We start from the raw sequence: 13,685 nt of genomic DNA, 5'->3' as shown, positions 1-13,685 counted from the left end.
ACATAAATCAGGCATTTCAGGAAATGAGATTCAAATTACATTTTGATCAACATAAATCTCCAGAGTCCTGAACAATACGAGTATAATGTTGGACAAGACGACTTAGAGGCTAATAAAACCCTTTTCCTTGAGGTTTTCAACGGTTTCTTGTAGAGATACTTTAATAGGAGTATATTCTATTCCCAAACCTTCAGATTTCTCCTTCGAAATTTGGAATGTCGCCTCTAGAGGATTGTCATCAGCAGCACACCTACAGATATTATGAAACAGAATTAATTTGGTGTGTAGTGTATCATACATGAGAAATGAATACAAGACAAAGGAAAGCCATCGAGTTGTCGTATGATTGATTGTGCTTGTTATTTTGTACTAGTAAAGAGTAGTACTTGATAGATACAATGTTCATTCAGTAGTTCTCATTTCAGACGCCCATTTTCGTCTAAAGCCTTCAGACGGGCCATATGTGACCACCATCATAAAATGGTCACATATGATCTGCCTGAAGGCTTTAGACGAAAAGGCCGTCTAAAATGAATACAATCTGAGAAGATATATATTTACTTGTTGTCGAGTGAGCTTACAAGCTAAATTGGCAGACATTGAGTAACAAGACTAAAAGAAAACAATAACACTCACTTATTTGGAAGTGTAATTGAAGGATAAAGTTGGCGCAACATCTCCACAATCTGAGACATATGTGCAACGGTTTCGACTATGCAGTACCTCCCTTGTGCTGAAGGGACCTCTAATGCAAGTATATGTGCAATGGCCACATCTTTGACATCAACCCAAGTAAAAGTTACGTTTGCATATGTTTTTGCCCCTGCATGGAATTAAATTTCATGCATTCTATGTTTAAATACACAAGTATCCGAAACACAATGCTAGAAGAAAGGGAGAAAGATGGAGGACCTATTATAACCTACCATTGATAAAGTTGGATATTGTAGCTACACTTTCATTAAGCGTTGCCTGTAGCATAGGACCTAGAGCCAGTCCTGGGTTTATCGAGACCATGTCTATATTATTCTCTTTCGCAAACTTCCACGCTGCTTCTTCAGCCAAGGTCTTTGAGAGCGCATACCACTTCTGTAACCCAACAAATTACATAAACGAAGAAGGTATTGGTTATTACAAATACATACATGTGCGTTAATGTTTCCAACATACCGTCTTTTTCTTACAGAAGTCTGGATCAGAAAACCAGGTTTCGTCAACCACCACATGAGGAGCTCGAGGTCTTTCTGAATGTATAACCGCGGCAACTGAAGATGTCAAGATAACTCTTGTGACAGAAGGGGATTTTGTACAAGAGGCGAGGACATTAAGGGTTCCCTTGATTGCCGGATCAAGAACATCAGCCTGAAACAAAAACATAGAGTACAGTATAGACAATCACACAACTTTTAACAACAATTTGGTTGCACCAAGATTTAATGATACAAAACTCAAACCTGAGGATCATGGATATCAAAAATAACAGGAGAAGCAGTGTGGAAAACAGCGTGACACCCGGAAATGGCAGCATCAAAGGAACCCTCTTCCAATAAATTTGCTTTGAATAAGTGAAGTCTCTCCTTTGCCCCCTCTAATTCCCTCAAATGTTCTGTTTTCGTTTTTTCATCTGTTTGCTTATCCAAATTTAGACATAGTAAAATTCCGATTCATGGATTTGTTAAATAAAATCCAACAGTGGCGAAACAAAGGTATAGTAAAGCCGGTTGTCGGTTACCCCATGAACAATTTAAAAGATTGTAAATTTTAGTTATAATCCTACCTAGTACATTACTTAAGCCTTCTCAATTTTCAACTTCAAAATCTGATTTCCACCCTCAAAGAAAAATCAACTCGTAATAATAATTCACATAATTTGAACATACGTAACAGAAAATCTGAAAGTAAACAAAAGTAGCACTACACTTCTGTTTAATGTCAGGGTATCTTACTATTCAGTCTATCACAACTTACACAAATTCTTGTTTGTGACGGCACATATCCGTCACTTTTGAGTGACGGATACCATTTTACCTCACAAATTACCCACTTTTTCTCTCTCTGCAACACTATTCATGTAGTCGCCCTTCTCCACTAACCCATTTTGTTACCATTTTAACTCACAAAATATCCGCCAGAAATGGTAACCCGTCACAAGGGAGACCAATTGCACAACTTAAGTGGCATTAGTAAAAACGGGAAATAAAAGAGAGACGAATAATTACGAGGAGAACGGAGAGCAGCATGAACAGTATAACCGCGAAGGAGTAAAAGCTTGACGAGCCATGAAGCAATATAACCTGAGGCCCCTGTCACACACACCACCTTCCCTTCCCCACTCATTTTTTTTTGGGTATCTTTTCTTTAATTACTTCCTCTGCTTTTGCTAATATACTAGTCCTCCTACTTGATTGATATTGATATTGTATGTCATTAATCTAATCTAACTATATATATATATATATATATATATTATAATCATCGAATAATTAGTGACGACGTAGTTGATTATTAAATACGAGTTTAGGGAGAAGTGGCTTTTGGCCCAGCTGGAAGGTTTTCAGATTTTACCCATTTTTAACTACTCCATCACTCGTGATCAAGAGATATGGTCAATTAAAATTTGCTTGATCGGGATCCAAATACGACAATTTTTTTTTTTTCTAAATCATACGGAGTAGTTTTTAGAAAGATGCTCGATTTGAAAAAAAAAAAAAAAAAAAGTCAATTTCTGAACACGTAAAGACCTGACTCGAAGTGCAACCTATAATGGAGCAATCCATATAATTTGTGGATTCAAATAACCCATATATTAATATTAAGTGTGCATGTTAAAGGTCCAGTCGAAGGCACCCCTCCAAATAATAATCAAAAGGTAACGGAACACACAACAGTAAACCTACACAATCGAACATAACGAACCCAGTTTAACAACCATAAGTCCATAACTCACCCTATCCCTACCTGACTCAGATTCCTGTTTGCTTTGTTTAGGATCATCATTCTCGGTAATGATCACGGTAAAACAAGATGCGATAAAAAAAACTGCAATCTGGAGACAAGTTTTCTTGCCAAAATTTTCATGTTTGTTAATACAACTCTTGAGATGTACTGTATAACTTGAGTACACCAACTTACATGGGCGTTAAATGTAATAGGAATATATATGGTGCTTTAATCAGAATGAGACCTTTATAATGTACACATAATACCGTCATCCACAAAATCGGGCCAAGTTAAGAACACATCTCCAACCCCATTTATCTACCTAAGAAAAGGAGCCATGGAGTCGCCAATGATTACACGACCTATAAGTTATTCTCCATGGTTTATTTACGGAAAACTAAAACAGGTCTGTCAAAACCCACTCTAGCACCCGAAACACTGGATGTTGCATGCTCTACAGTTCTGAATCCAATCTGTACAAACAAGACCAGCGTTAAGAAAACATGGCTAAATCTCAGGTAAACTGGCATTAAAATATCAATGTTACTCTGACTCTGCAGCAACGGCCGGACACAACACGCACGGTGGGAGTGTTGGAACCGTTTTAAGCGATTTTTAAAACAAAGCGTCTTGCTTAGCTGAAGACGGATAGTGCCCCTCTCACGATAAGGAGAGAGAGAGAGGGGGGGGGGGGGATGGAGCAGTAGAGCACCCCATGGATAGTGTCACTTGCATTGTGAGACTGGCACTATCCGTCTTCACATTCTTCAGTTTGTGACGGATAGTGCCAGTCTTCAATGAGAATTTGTGTTTTTAAAAATTTTCGGTCTAGAATTAAGTGTCGTGTCAGATACTCCAAGTGTCTGACCACACGATTCCACGACCAAAGCGAAGTGCCGGATCATTAAATTCGTAAGAAAGGAAGATTTTGGAGAGTACCTTATCGAGAAGTATCTCCTGGAACTCGTTCGGTTTATAAATTATTTCATGATAATACTTTTTTGTTGTCTGCCATGAGAAAGCATTATAGAGTATCAGTCGAGTTCAAAAGTCAAACTAAATGCTTCAACTAAACAGTTAAATACAATTCTCCGTATCTAAACTTTTGACAAAGCTTCTCTAACAAGAAAGTCATATGACCACATTGTTGAGTATCCCGTAAGGAAACCTAGTTGTAATCTAATAAAATATCAAACTATTGTGTTTGTCATCATTACGAATATTATGATATATGTCGCAATTTATATATTCAACGAGTTTTTGGCTGGGTTACTGTTAATTGGTAGGATCCTACTTGTAAGACGATCTTGTACAACATTTTGTATAGAGACTAGCAAATAAGATCTGAGAACAAGTGTTATACCTCAGTTGTAAGACGATTTTTGTAATAAGATACCCATGGCTGAGGCTCCAAGACAAGTACACCACCCTGGAAGACAGTAAAGCTCCATTTAAAAGAGTATCATCATTCTAGGAACGAGTACCGTTGTTAAGCAGTTCCATAACATGAAGAATGCACAAAAACAATGAGTACCGGATGAAGATGTCGCCAAATCTTCGAGAACAATGTGAACAACCCTTTATCGCCCCAATTCAGGTGGACCCACTTTGTCACGCTCAAGCTTCAAGTACAAAAGAATAAAGCAAGTTCGTTAATGAATGAGTAAACAATTTTACATATTACTCTCTTCGTCCAAATCACTTGTTTGCCTTTTTATTCTTTGTGAGGGGTATTTTAATCTAAGGTAAACAAATGACTTGGAGTATATGCCTATATAGAGATCATCTTGGGTTATTCAAAAGCACGTCAAAAACAAAACCATCCTTATCTATTGTTTTACTCCTCAAAAAAAGAACTAATTCATAACTTATGACTTTTCTATAAACATTCTTCAAATTTTTACCTTCTATATAGTTTGGTGTAAAACTTCTACCTTTACTAGGTTTTTTTTTTTCTTTTTTCCTAATCTTCTTACCGAAAGCCACTTTTTACCAAACTAAGAGTAATTTTCTGACAAATATCAATCATAACCAGTCTTTCCCTTGCCAAATTCGGCCAAAAAAAAAAAAACGATTTTCATGATACAATATTCGCCGAAAATATCATTTTTTTGCCAATGCCAACTTTTGGTATAAAGTTTGGAGAAACGTTCACAAATTGCAGGAGTTTAGAGAGAAGTACAAAGGTATAAATGGTATTGCTCATTAGTTAATGAAAGAAGGTAATTCATTGAATTTCCATGTCCACACTTGCCACCAAACTAGTAATCTCTTATAACACAATGAGAATCTAGCATTTCAAAAAAAAAAAAAAAGAACTTACCAAATAATTGTATCATACTTTTCATGTGGAACTTGATATGAGGACGAGACAAAATTCCCATGTTCGAAAGAGACAATGTTAGATAGATTAGATTCCACAGAGAAACAGCCACTTTTAACCTCTTCACCACTTGTAGAACAGGTTTCAGCACATCTCAGTTCATTCAAATCCGTCGCAATCTTCAATTTGGGACCCATATTAGTGTGATTTCGAGAATTTTTACGCTGTGCAAAGTTCTTAAGATTTGACCAAGCATCCGTGATTCGGACTGCACAACAGCAATACAATGAAAAGCATTAAGAAAACAGGAAATCTGCCACCATGCCATTCTACCAACTACGGGTATACATATACATGAGCCTTAAATACATGTAAAAACCGAACCCTTTTCAATTAGTACATCACTTGGAACCCTGACACTTTATATTCAAAGCATTCACTAGAGGATCATAATATCTGCCCCCACTCTCCTTTAGAACTGAATCAATAATACGATATGTAATATAACTGCCCCAGATCATAAACAGAAACAGCAACAAGGCGCTCCAGCACTCAATTGATTGATTGGATACAGAACATTTCCTTTAATTGGCATTTTGAATAATTTGCTGTGATTCATATTTTGGCAAGAATGGCAAAGCAAAGTGACTACTATATCCTTTAGATTTGAAGTAAAGTACTTATTTGACTAAATGGCCAACCTAGTTTACTTATTATACCTTCAATTTTGCATTAACACCACATCTCCACTTGTTCTCCTACATATGTGCGCGCATTTATGTTTGAAATGAGGGATCATACCCACTAATGAGGACTAGAAGGCTAAAATGAGACGGTTTCACTTGTGAGAACAACACGTTAACCCTGTAATTAAATGAGGGGTACAAAGGGATTTGAGTTGGTAGTGCATGTGAAACCATCCCATACAGGCCTCGCCGAAGAGGGAACACAACAAAAATGGTGATTGGCAAACAATAATCATCAACAAACTACAAACTACAAAAGGAAAGGCAGCAAAAACACCAGATAAATGTAAGAAGGTTTGTGGGCATACTGTTTTAGCTTGATTCAATGAAGAACAGACAAAAGGAGCTACAAACAATAAAAGAAAAAGAGGAAAAAAGCAAGCCTAGTAGGCATAGACAGATACTACAGAAGAATATTCTCATCCAGATATCACTCATTTCTCCATAGCATTAATCTAAAATACGAGTCAGGTATTTTTGGCTTACTGGCCAGACATTCCAACTATGAACGTTTGTGGCCCATGAAGATCTAGCCCAAAAATAACTTAAAAAAGTGTGAGGCACACTGAAGTAAGGGCCAAGGTGACAAAGCGTGAGGCGAAGGAGCACGCCTTATAGACACAAGGTGCACATTTTTTACCAACAATTTTGTATTTTCTAGAAGAAGTTTAGTACAATATATCCCTTTGTTGGATTTTAGATGGGATTAACATGTAAGGGTATAAACAAAGGGATATTGTGCCAAAGAGAAGGGCATAATAAAAAAAACTAGCAGAAATAAAGATTGAAATTGCATGGTAGTGCGCCTCGCTGGCTGCACCTTGTCTACACGGCGCACCTAGGGGTTTTGGCCAATGCCTCACTGAGCTTAGGCTTAAGTGCGTACCCGAGGCTCTTATTCAAAGTAAGAGGCCAAAATGAATGAACCACATATGCTAAGACGCAATTCGACACACTCCCGACACGACGTGACCAACTGTCTTAATAGGTAAAGAGACCACATAGTATCTTTTCTAATGACCAATGTACCCGATACCATTGCAGTCCGACCATGATGCAGAATTTGTAGGGCTAAGCATTGTTTTCTCTGAACGAGAGTACCAACAAAGGCTTACATATCATTGACAGAGATGCATGAGCCGAAGATGCTCACTGATTGTTGAGTTTCATTAAAGTGAGGGAAAACAATAAAATGACAATAGTCAAAATGAGTTAATGTGCTAAAGTTACTAGTTGGAGACTCTTACCTTTGTCAATATCAATGCCAAGGATGGTCCGGCAATTAAATTTCTTCGCTGCAAATAATATATTGATAATATTAGGTCAAAACTCCTCAAGTCCTCCTGCTATATGAAGATAAAAAAAGTAAAACAGTTACCTATATTCAAGGTTATAAGTCCACTATTGCATCCAATGTCAAGACAATCTTTACCTTCAAACCACTCCTTTTTCAGTACTTTAAAGCGTGGATCTTTGTCCATGTCATTACCAACCTGAACATAACAGAAGATCAGACAAGAAAATTCAGGAAATGATAAATCAGGGTTAACAGATAACTTAACATTCAAAAACAAATGAAGACCAGGTACCTAGATATTCCTAAAAATATTAACGCTATGTATTAAAAACCCACATTCGTCTGATTCCAAACATCAAAAGTGAGGATTACGGTAGAAATCTGCCCGAGAAGAAAAACAAGATGTTCAACGTGATGACTGAACAAACTGATACAAGTTTTTCTTTCTGATGCTAAATAAAGCAAATTTCATGCAGCAAACTAGAAAGAAACGATCAACGACTATCATATTAATTATATAACATTCAATCTGTTGATCACCGAGGAATCGAACATTTAATGGGTCCTATACTTCTATCGATGTTCAGTGTTTCAAGTTCTGTTAGAGCTCCTTTAAACCTGCTCGTTGCAAGTTCAATCGTTTTGGGGGATTTTTAGGAGTGATTTCTTCTGACGAGTACTGTCCGATCAATCTTTTAATGCACCTTTGTTTTAATGGAAAATGGCACCTCATAACACCCCCTCTCCTCCAATCTTTATTACCCAACATGTAACCATATATACAGGCTACAAAACCGAGCTTTCAGCATCTATAAAAGCCGTAAAATAACTCAACCTCGAAAACAATTACACTAAAGCAAACAGCAAAGGCACAAACTTTCGTCAATGTCCCAGCCACAGCAAAGTTTACATCTACTCACCATCCCAGTTTCCACATTTCTTAACAGAATATATCATCAACATTACCTACTCAACCCTTACCGCGATTACATAAATATAAACTACAAAGTAACAAACTTTCACCAACATTATCATAAGCTCTATCATCCCACCAATCCAGATGCTACATTTCATTGGGAAAAACTCAGTTTTATCAAATTACAAGCTAAAACAGAAACAAATAAGCAACATAACAATCCAAATTAGTACTCTTTCCGTCTCAATCATTTGTTTACCTTTGATATTACTCGTGAGGGGTACTTTAACCGAAGGTACACAAATAATTGAGACGGAAAGAGTAATATATTTAAGCAAGACATGAACTTTAAGCAGCTTCACACAGTACCCAGATAAAAACTCAACTTACCCAATATCAATCCACCTAATTTGAATTAAACAAAACCCAATTTGGGATTTTAGCTTAATTAGATTATCAAATAAATACCACCAAATGGTTTCAAAGTTAATTGCTTAACAAAAACAAAACAGAAAAGTGAAAAGGGGGGTTAAAGAAGAATTACCCGATAGCCATAGTAACTATGATAATTACCAAACGGGGCAATTTCTTTGTACTTCCTCTTCTTGTTTACTTCATCTTTCTTAACTTCTGTATTTGTAATTGGTTCTTTAATCTCTGAATTTTCAGGGGTTTCCGACATTTTTTTGGGGATTTTGTTTTTGTTTTTGTTGAGCTGAGTGTTTTTAGGGTTTATGATACAGGGAAGTGAGAAGAGGGGGTTTTGGCCTTTTGGGAGGGCTTACCGCAAATTCCTCCATTTATATTCTGTACAATTTGAATTAACCTCCATAATTATTATTTTTTTCACTTGCAACCTAAATCCTTAACCCCTTAAAAAGGTTTAAACTTGGGTAACTGTAGCTATGAATAGTGTAGAAGCAAGTCTCTCCCTACCGTTGGATCTTCCCCTCTGTATCTCGACCCTCCATTTTTCATTCACTCACAACCACATCTTTCCCCTTCTTTCCAAAGCCACTCGTTCCCGTCTCACGCTCATTCCTCACTACTCATCCGACCCAGTTCCTCTCAAATATCACAATACCATTATGATGCGACAATGCAAATTTCTTTCTTCCCTGCAGGCATCCATATAGGTAGTTACCATCCGAATATGATGCTTTTTTTGTTGATTATTTTCATTGATGTTTTTTTCAGCTTAATTTTATTTGTTCCGATTTATTGTTAAATATATGGTTGTACTTGAATCAGGCGATCTTTAAAAAATAGGGTTTGCTCTCATACAGAAGTGCCCTTTGTTATGTGAGTCGTCTCTTGTTGTCAGTCCAATATGATTGTTGTCAAGTTATTTCCGTTTACTCCTTATGTCGGAGTGTGATAATGATTTTAGGGTTGGAAAGTGGTTAGATTTGGAACTACCTGCAATTTGTTTGCGTGGATTTGTAGGTTCTGTGAGCTGCTTTGGGCTTTCCAGTTTGATTAAGATGCTGTTAAGCTCTTTTGAGTGTTAATCGTGTTACTTATGTCTCCTCGAAAGGTATTTTACTCCTTATAAGTGTTTTTTCTTTCATTTTTTTGGGGTAATCTCCGGGATTTACTCCTTATTAGGAATTCCCCGTTCCTTTTTTTTTACTGTTCAGGTTTGGTTCCATTTTTGGGGATTTCTCACTGACTGAATCCGCTATTATTAGGGTTGTTTACAGTTGTTATTTATTATTATTGATTGATTATACTACTATTGTTATTACTTTCATTATTATTATTCGAATTATTTTTGATCTCATTATTATCGCCACGATCCTGGGCCTGGAGTTGTGGACATGCACACGATCCTGGGGCTGGATTTGGCATGAGCCTGGAGTTGTTCGGACCTTTGAGGAGATGCTTAACTACTAGGGCTACTGTTTTGGATGGTGCGTTAACAAGGTATTATTAGTATTGTTATTGTTATTCCTTCGTAAGACTTGTATTTACTCTTCAATTGATGCGCATTTAGTTTTGTACTGTCATAATATCAGCCTTGTTGCTGTCTCTTTATCGATTGTATAACGCTTTATCTTTGTTGTGATTGCAGTTTTTCGTGAATTGCGGTGTTCCGGAGTATAAGGCGACAAATGGTTTTGTGTTGTCTTCTCGGCCCAATTCGTGGTGTGTGTAGTGCCATGGGCATTGGGTTACCATCTAAAGCCTGCATGTTTACTTATCTCTGCTTGAGAGACTTTGCTATTAAGCTAATGATATGTTCTTTATGATAATTTGTTTCGTAAGGTTCTAAATAATTATTGATTGGCGCCGTTGAACAGGTTGGCTTATCTCTTGAGTCATACGTTCCAATACAATTGAGCTATATCTTCCTTGTTCGTTTGACCTGATTTGTTCCTCCCTGTAGTGTCCGCCTAAATGTGTGACCATTTAGTTAATTAATTAATTTACTATTTGCAGGTTGATTTTGCAGTGACCGTGTCAGCAATGGTTGGTGTTCCTTTTCTTTTTGGAAGGTGCAGTGTAAGCATTTTCACTCTCTCTCTAATATTGTGCAGCTTCGGTTGCCAAGTTGCTCTGGTTCATCTTAATCCTTAATAATAATAATAATTAACCCCTTACAAAGTTTATACTTGTGCAATGTAGTGATGAATAGTGCTGTCTCAAGTTCCCTTTTAAGCCGTTGGATCTTCTTTTTGAACCTTCTTCCTCTAATTCTCCTTACCTCGCATCCACATCCTCATTTACACATCCTCACCCAGTTATTGCGATGCCGCTCTCTCATCAAACCCTAACACTCTATCGTCAGATCAAATCCTACAAGATCTCGCTAAAATCCAGAAATCGTGCATTGTCTTCAAGGTATTTCCCTGAACATTAATTGAGTTTGGCTTAGTTTAGTTATTATTCAGGATAAGGTGTTATAATTGTTCCTTTATTGGATATAGATTGGTGTTGGTGTTTTGATAGTTCTTGAGCGCTTACCTTATGTTGGTCGTAAATTGATTTAAGTGTGATTGTTGTAAGATTATTACTATGTAAATGTCGTGTCCGTGTTAGAACTCTAATTGTACTTTGTTTAGGGGTTATAATTTAGCATAGTTTTGCTCTTAATTATCGTCGCTGTTAGTGTTGGTGATGCGATTGTGGTTGTTATTTCTGTTGTTGTTATTATTAACAATTTGTTCATTGGTTTGTATGTAGGATTTACGAGCTTGATACACTCATGGCTTTGGAGGTGTGGTTTCTAATTGTTTTGTTGTTTAGACACTTTTATAACTGAATAATAGGCTTATAACTCCTTGTGACTAACGGTATTCTTGTTTTAGTTGTTGTTACTGTTGTGATTGTTGTTTCTATTGTTATTATTATTGTTGAATTATTTATTGTTTTCCATATAGGGCTAAAGAGTCGGGTACAGCCTTGTCTTGAACACCCAGGTGGCTCCCATATTCAGACATGACGGTGCCTGGTAGGCGCCTGCAGGTTCTGCTGTTTGTGGATACATTTTTTGGGGTTTATTTAGAAAAAACAGATTTCTTGAACTTTTTGAGATTTCCTAACCTTTTCTGTATGTTATTCTTCGGTTTTACAGGTTTCTTGAACTTTTCGAGATTTAGGCAATGTTTTGCGTGGTCGCTCCTGCCAGGAGTGAGCTATTCATCCTTTTTTTTATGTTTGACTACTTTTTATAGCATTTTAAAATATGTACATCTCGGATTGATTCGTTGCATTTACAATTCTTTTTTTTTATTTTTTAAACAGAGTTATGCATTATGTATGTCCTGGCCTCCCGGAAGCGTTTTCTTGCGCCTACGGTTATAAGCAATTTCCCTTATAACGCCTGGTTGTTTATTTAGCTGATGTTGTATTGTTTTATTAGTTAGACTTAAATGATATATTCTGAGATGTGTAAATTTTGGTGGCCTCACAATATCAGGTGCTTACATCATCCTGAATCCTGGACATTTGGAGTATGGCTAACGGCAAAGGCGGCAAAAGATAAGGCTGATTCTTTTTGGTTTCCCTATATGTTTTAGTCACCTCTTTTGGGTGTCTTCCTTTTTTTTTAAAAAAAAAAACAAAAAAATGCTTTAGAGAACGTCCTAACTTGTGCTTTATGTTGTCCTGTGAATTTACGTGTTTTTTGATCTTTACCAGTTGTCGGAATTGTCCTGCGTTGTTGCTTCTGCCAGGGGTGGGCTGTTCATAGGAGACAGGAACAGCCTTATCTTGAACACCCAGGGGACTCTCCTATCTAGAAAAGACGGTGCCTGGTAGGCGTTTCTAGATTGTGCTGTCTGTGGATTCTGCTTTTTGGATTCCTAGGGGAAAAAAAATGTTTTATGAACATCTCCTAACCTTTGCTGTATGTTATTCCTTGGATTTACAAATTTCTTGAACTTATCTAGAAATAGGAAATGTCCTGCGTAGTGGCTCCTGCCAAGAGTGAGCTATTCATCTGTTTTTTAGGTTCGACGACTTTTTATAGTAGTTTCAAAATTTACAGTTCAGTTGAATTCCTTTCATTTACAGTTTTTTAGAATAAAATAACAGAAATATGTATTAGTTATGTGCTGGCCATTCAGATGCGTTTTCTAGCGTCTACGGTTATAAGCAAATTCACTTGAAGCGCCTGGTTGTTTATTTAGATGATGCTGTATTGTTTTATTAGTTATTCTTAAATGATTTATTCTGAGATGCGTACCTTTTGGTGGCCTTACAATACCAGGTACTTACATTACGCTGAAACCTGGACATTTGGTGTATGGCTTACGGCAGAGGCAGCGAAAGATAAGGATTTTTCTTTTTGGTGACCTTCCATGTCTAAAGCCCCCTCTTTTGGGTGTTTTCCTTTAAAAAAAAATGCTTTTGAGAAGATCCTAACTTGTGCTTTATGTTGACTCGTTAAATTACATGTTTTTTGATCTTTAACAGTTATCGGAGTTGTCTTGCGTTGTTAGTTCTGCTAGGGTTGAGCTATTCATAGGAATAATCTGGTATAGCAACTTTGTATACCTTTTTTATTTTAAAAAAAAAAACATAACAAAACTAAATTAAAACATCCTTTATTTAAAATTGGGTTCAATATGATTCCCTGCATTTACAGATGTGTAACTTTTTGGGTATAATTTCTATTTGCCTACTGACCACCCGCAAACATTTCCTGTCGTCAATGGTAGTAAGCAATTAAACTTGTGACGCCTTACTGTTTAGTTAAATTCTGCTTTTTTGTGTACTTAAATACTTTAAAAATAACTATTCTGAGGTGTGTTAATTTGGCGACCTTTAAATACCAGGTGGTTGCTCTAACCAGGAAGCTAAACATGTGGTGTACGCCTGACAACGTAGGCGGCGATAGATAAGGCTTCTTTAGTCGTTTTCCAGAATTTTTAGAGGCAAAACTTCTGGCCATTTTCACTGATCTGTGATTAATGTGATTCTTTGAATTAAGATATACGTTTTGTTTTTTTCTTTAAA

The 13,685-nt window shown here is 36.7% G+C and overlaps 2 protein-coding genes across 2 annotated transcripts; both read right to left on the bottom strand.

Moving 5' to 3' along the window:
- Positions 1 to 2,395, bottom strand: LOC141609164 (phenylacetaldehyde reductase-like). Its single transcript, XM_074428342.1, has 6 exons — positions 2,220 to 2,395; positions 1,455 to 1,624; positions 1,171 to 1,362; positions 927 to 1,089; positions 637 to 823; positions 1 to 250 (listed from the first exon to the last, which is right to left on the bottom strand). The coding sequence occupies exons 1-6, from the start codon at positions 2,335 to 2,337 to the stop codon at positions 103 to 105; spliced, it is 978 nt and encodes a 325-aa protein (XP_074284443.1). The 5' UTR covers positions 2,338 to 2,395; the 3' UTR covers positions 1 to 102.
- Positions 2,396 to 3,041: 646 nt separating this feature from the next.
- On the bottom strand, positions 3,042 to 9,054 carry LOC141605904 (putative RNA methyltransferase At5g51130). The gene is made up of 8 exons (XM_074424833.1): positions 8,767 to 9,054; positions 7,388 to 7,502; positions 7,257 to 7,304; positions 5,264 to 5,531; positions 4,475 to 4,562; positions 4,304 to 4,369; positions 3,880 to 3,948; positions 3,042 to 3,413 (listed from the first exon to the last, which is right to left on the bottom strand). Exons 1-8 carry the CDS (start codon positions 8,902 to 8,904, stop codon positions 3,324 to 3,326), a joined length of 882 nt encoding a protein of 293 aa, XP_074280934.1. The 5' UTR covers positions 8,905 to 9,054; the 3' UTR covers positions 3,042 to 3,323.
- Positions 9,055 to 13,685: the final 4,631 nt, after the last annotated feature.

This window comes from Silene latifolia, chromosome 10, assembly GCF_048544455.1.
Source record: "Silene latifolia isolate original U9 population chromosome 10, ASM4854445v1, whole genome shotgun sequence".
In the NCBI taxonomy this organism is placed as follows: domain Eukaryota; kingdom Viridiplantae; phylum Streptophyta; class Magnoliopsida; order Caryophyllales; family Caryophyllaceae; genus Silene; species Silene latifolia.
This window is presented reverse-complemented; position numbering and strand designations above follow the sequence as displayed.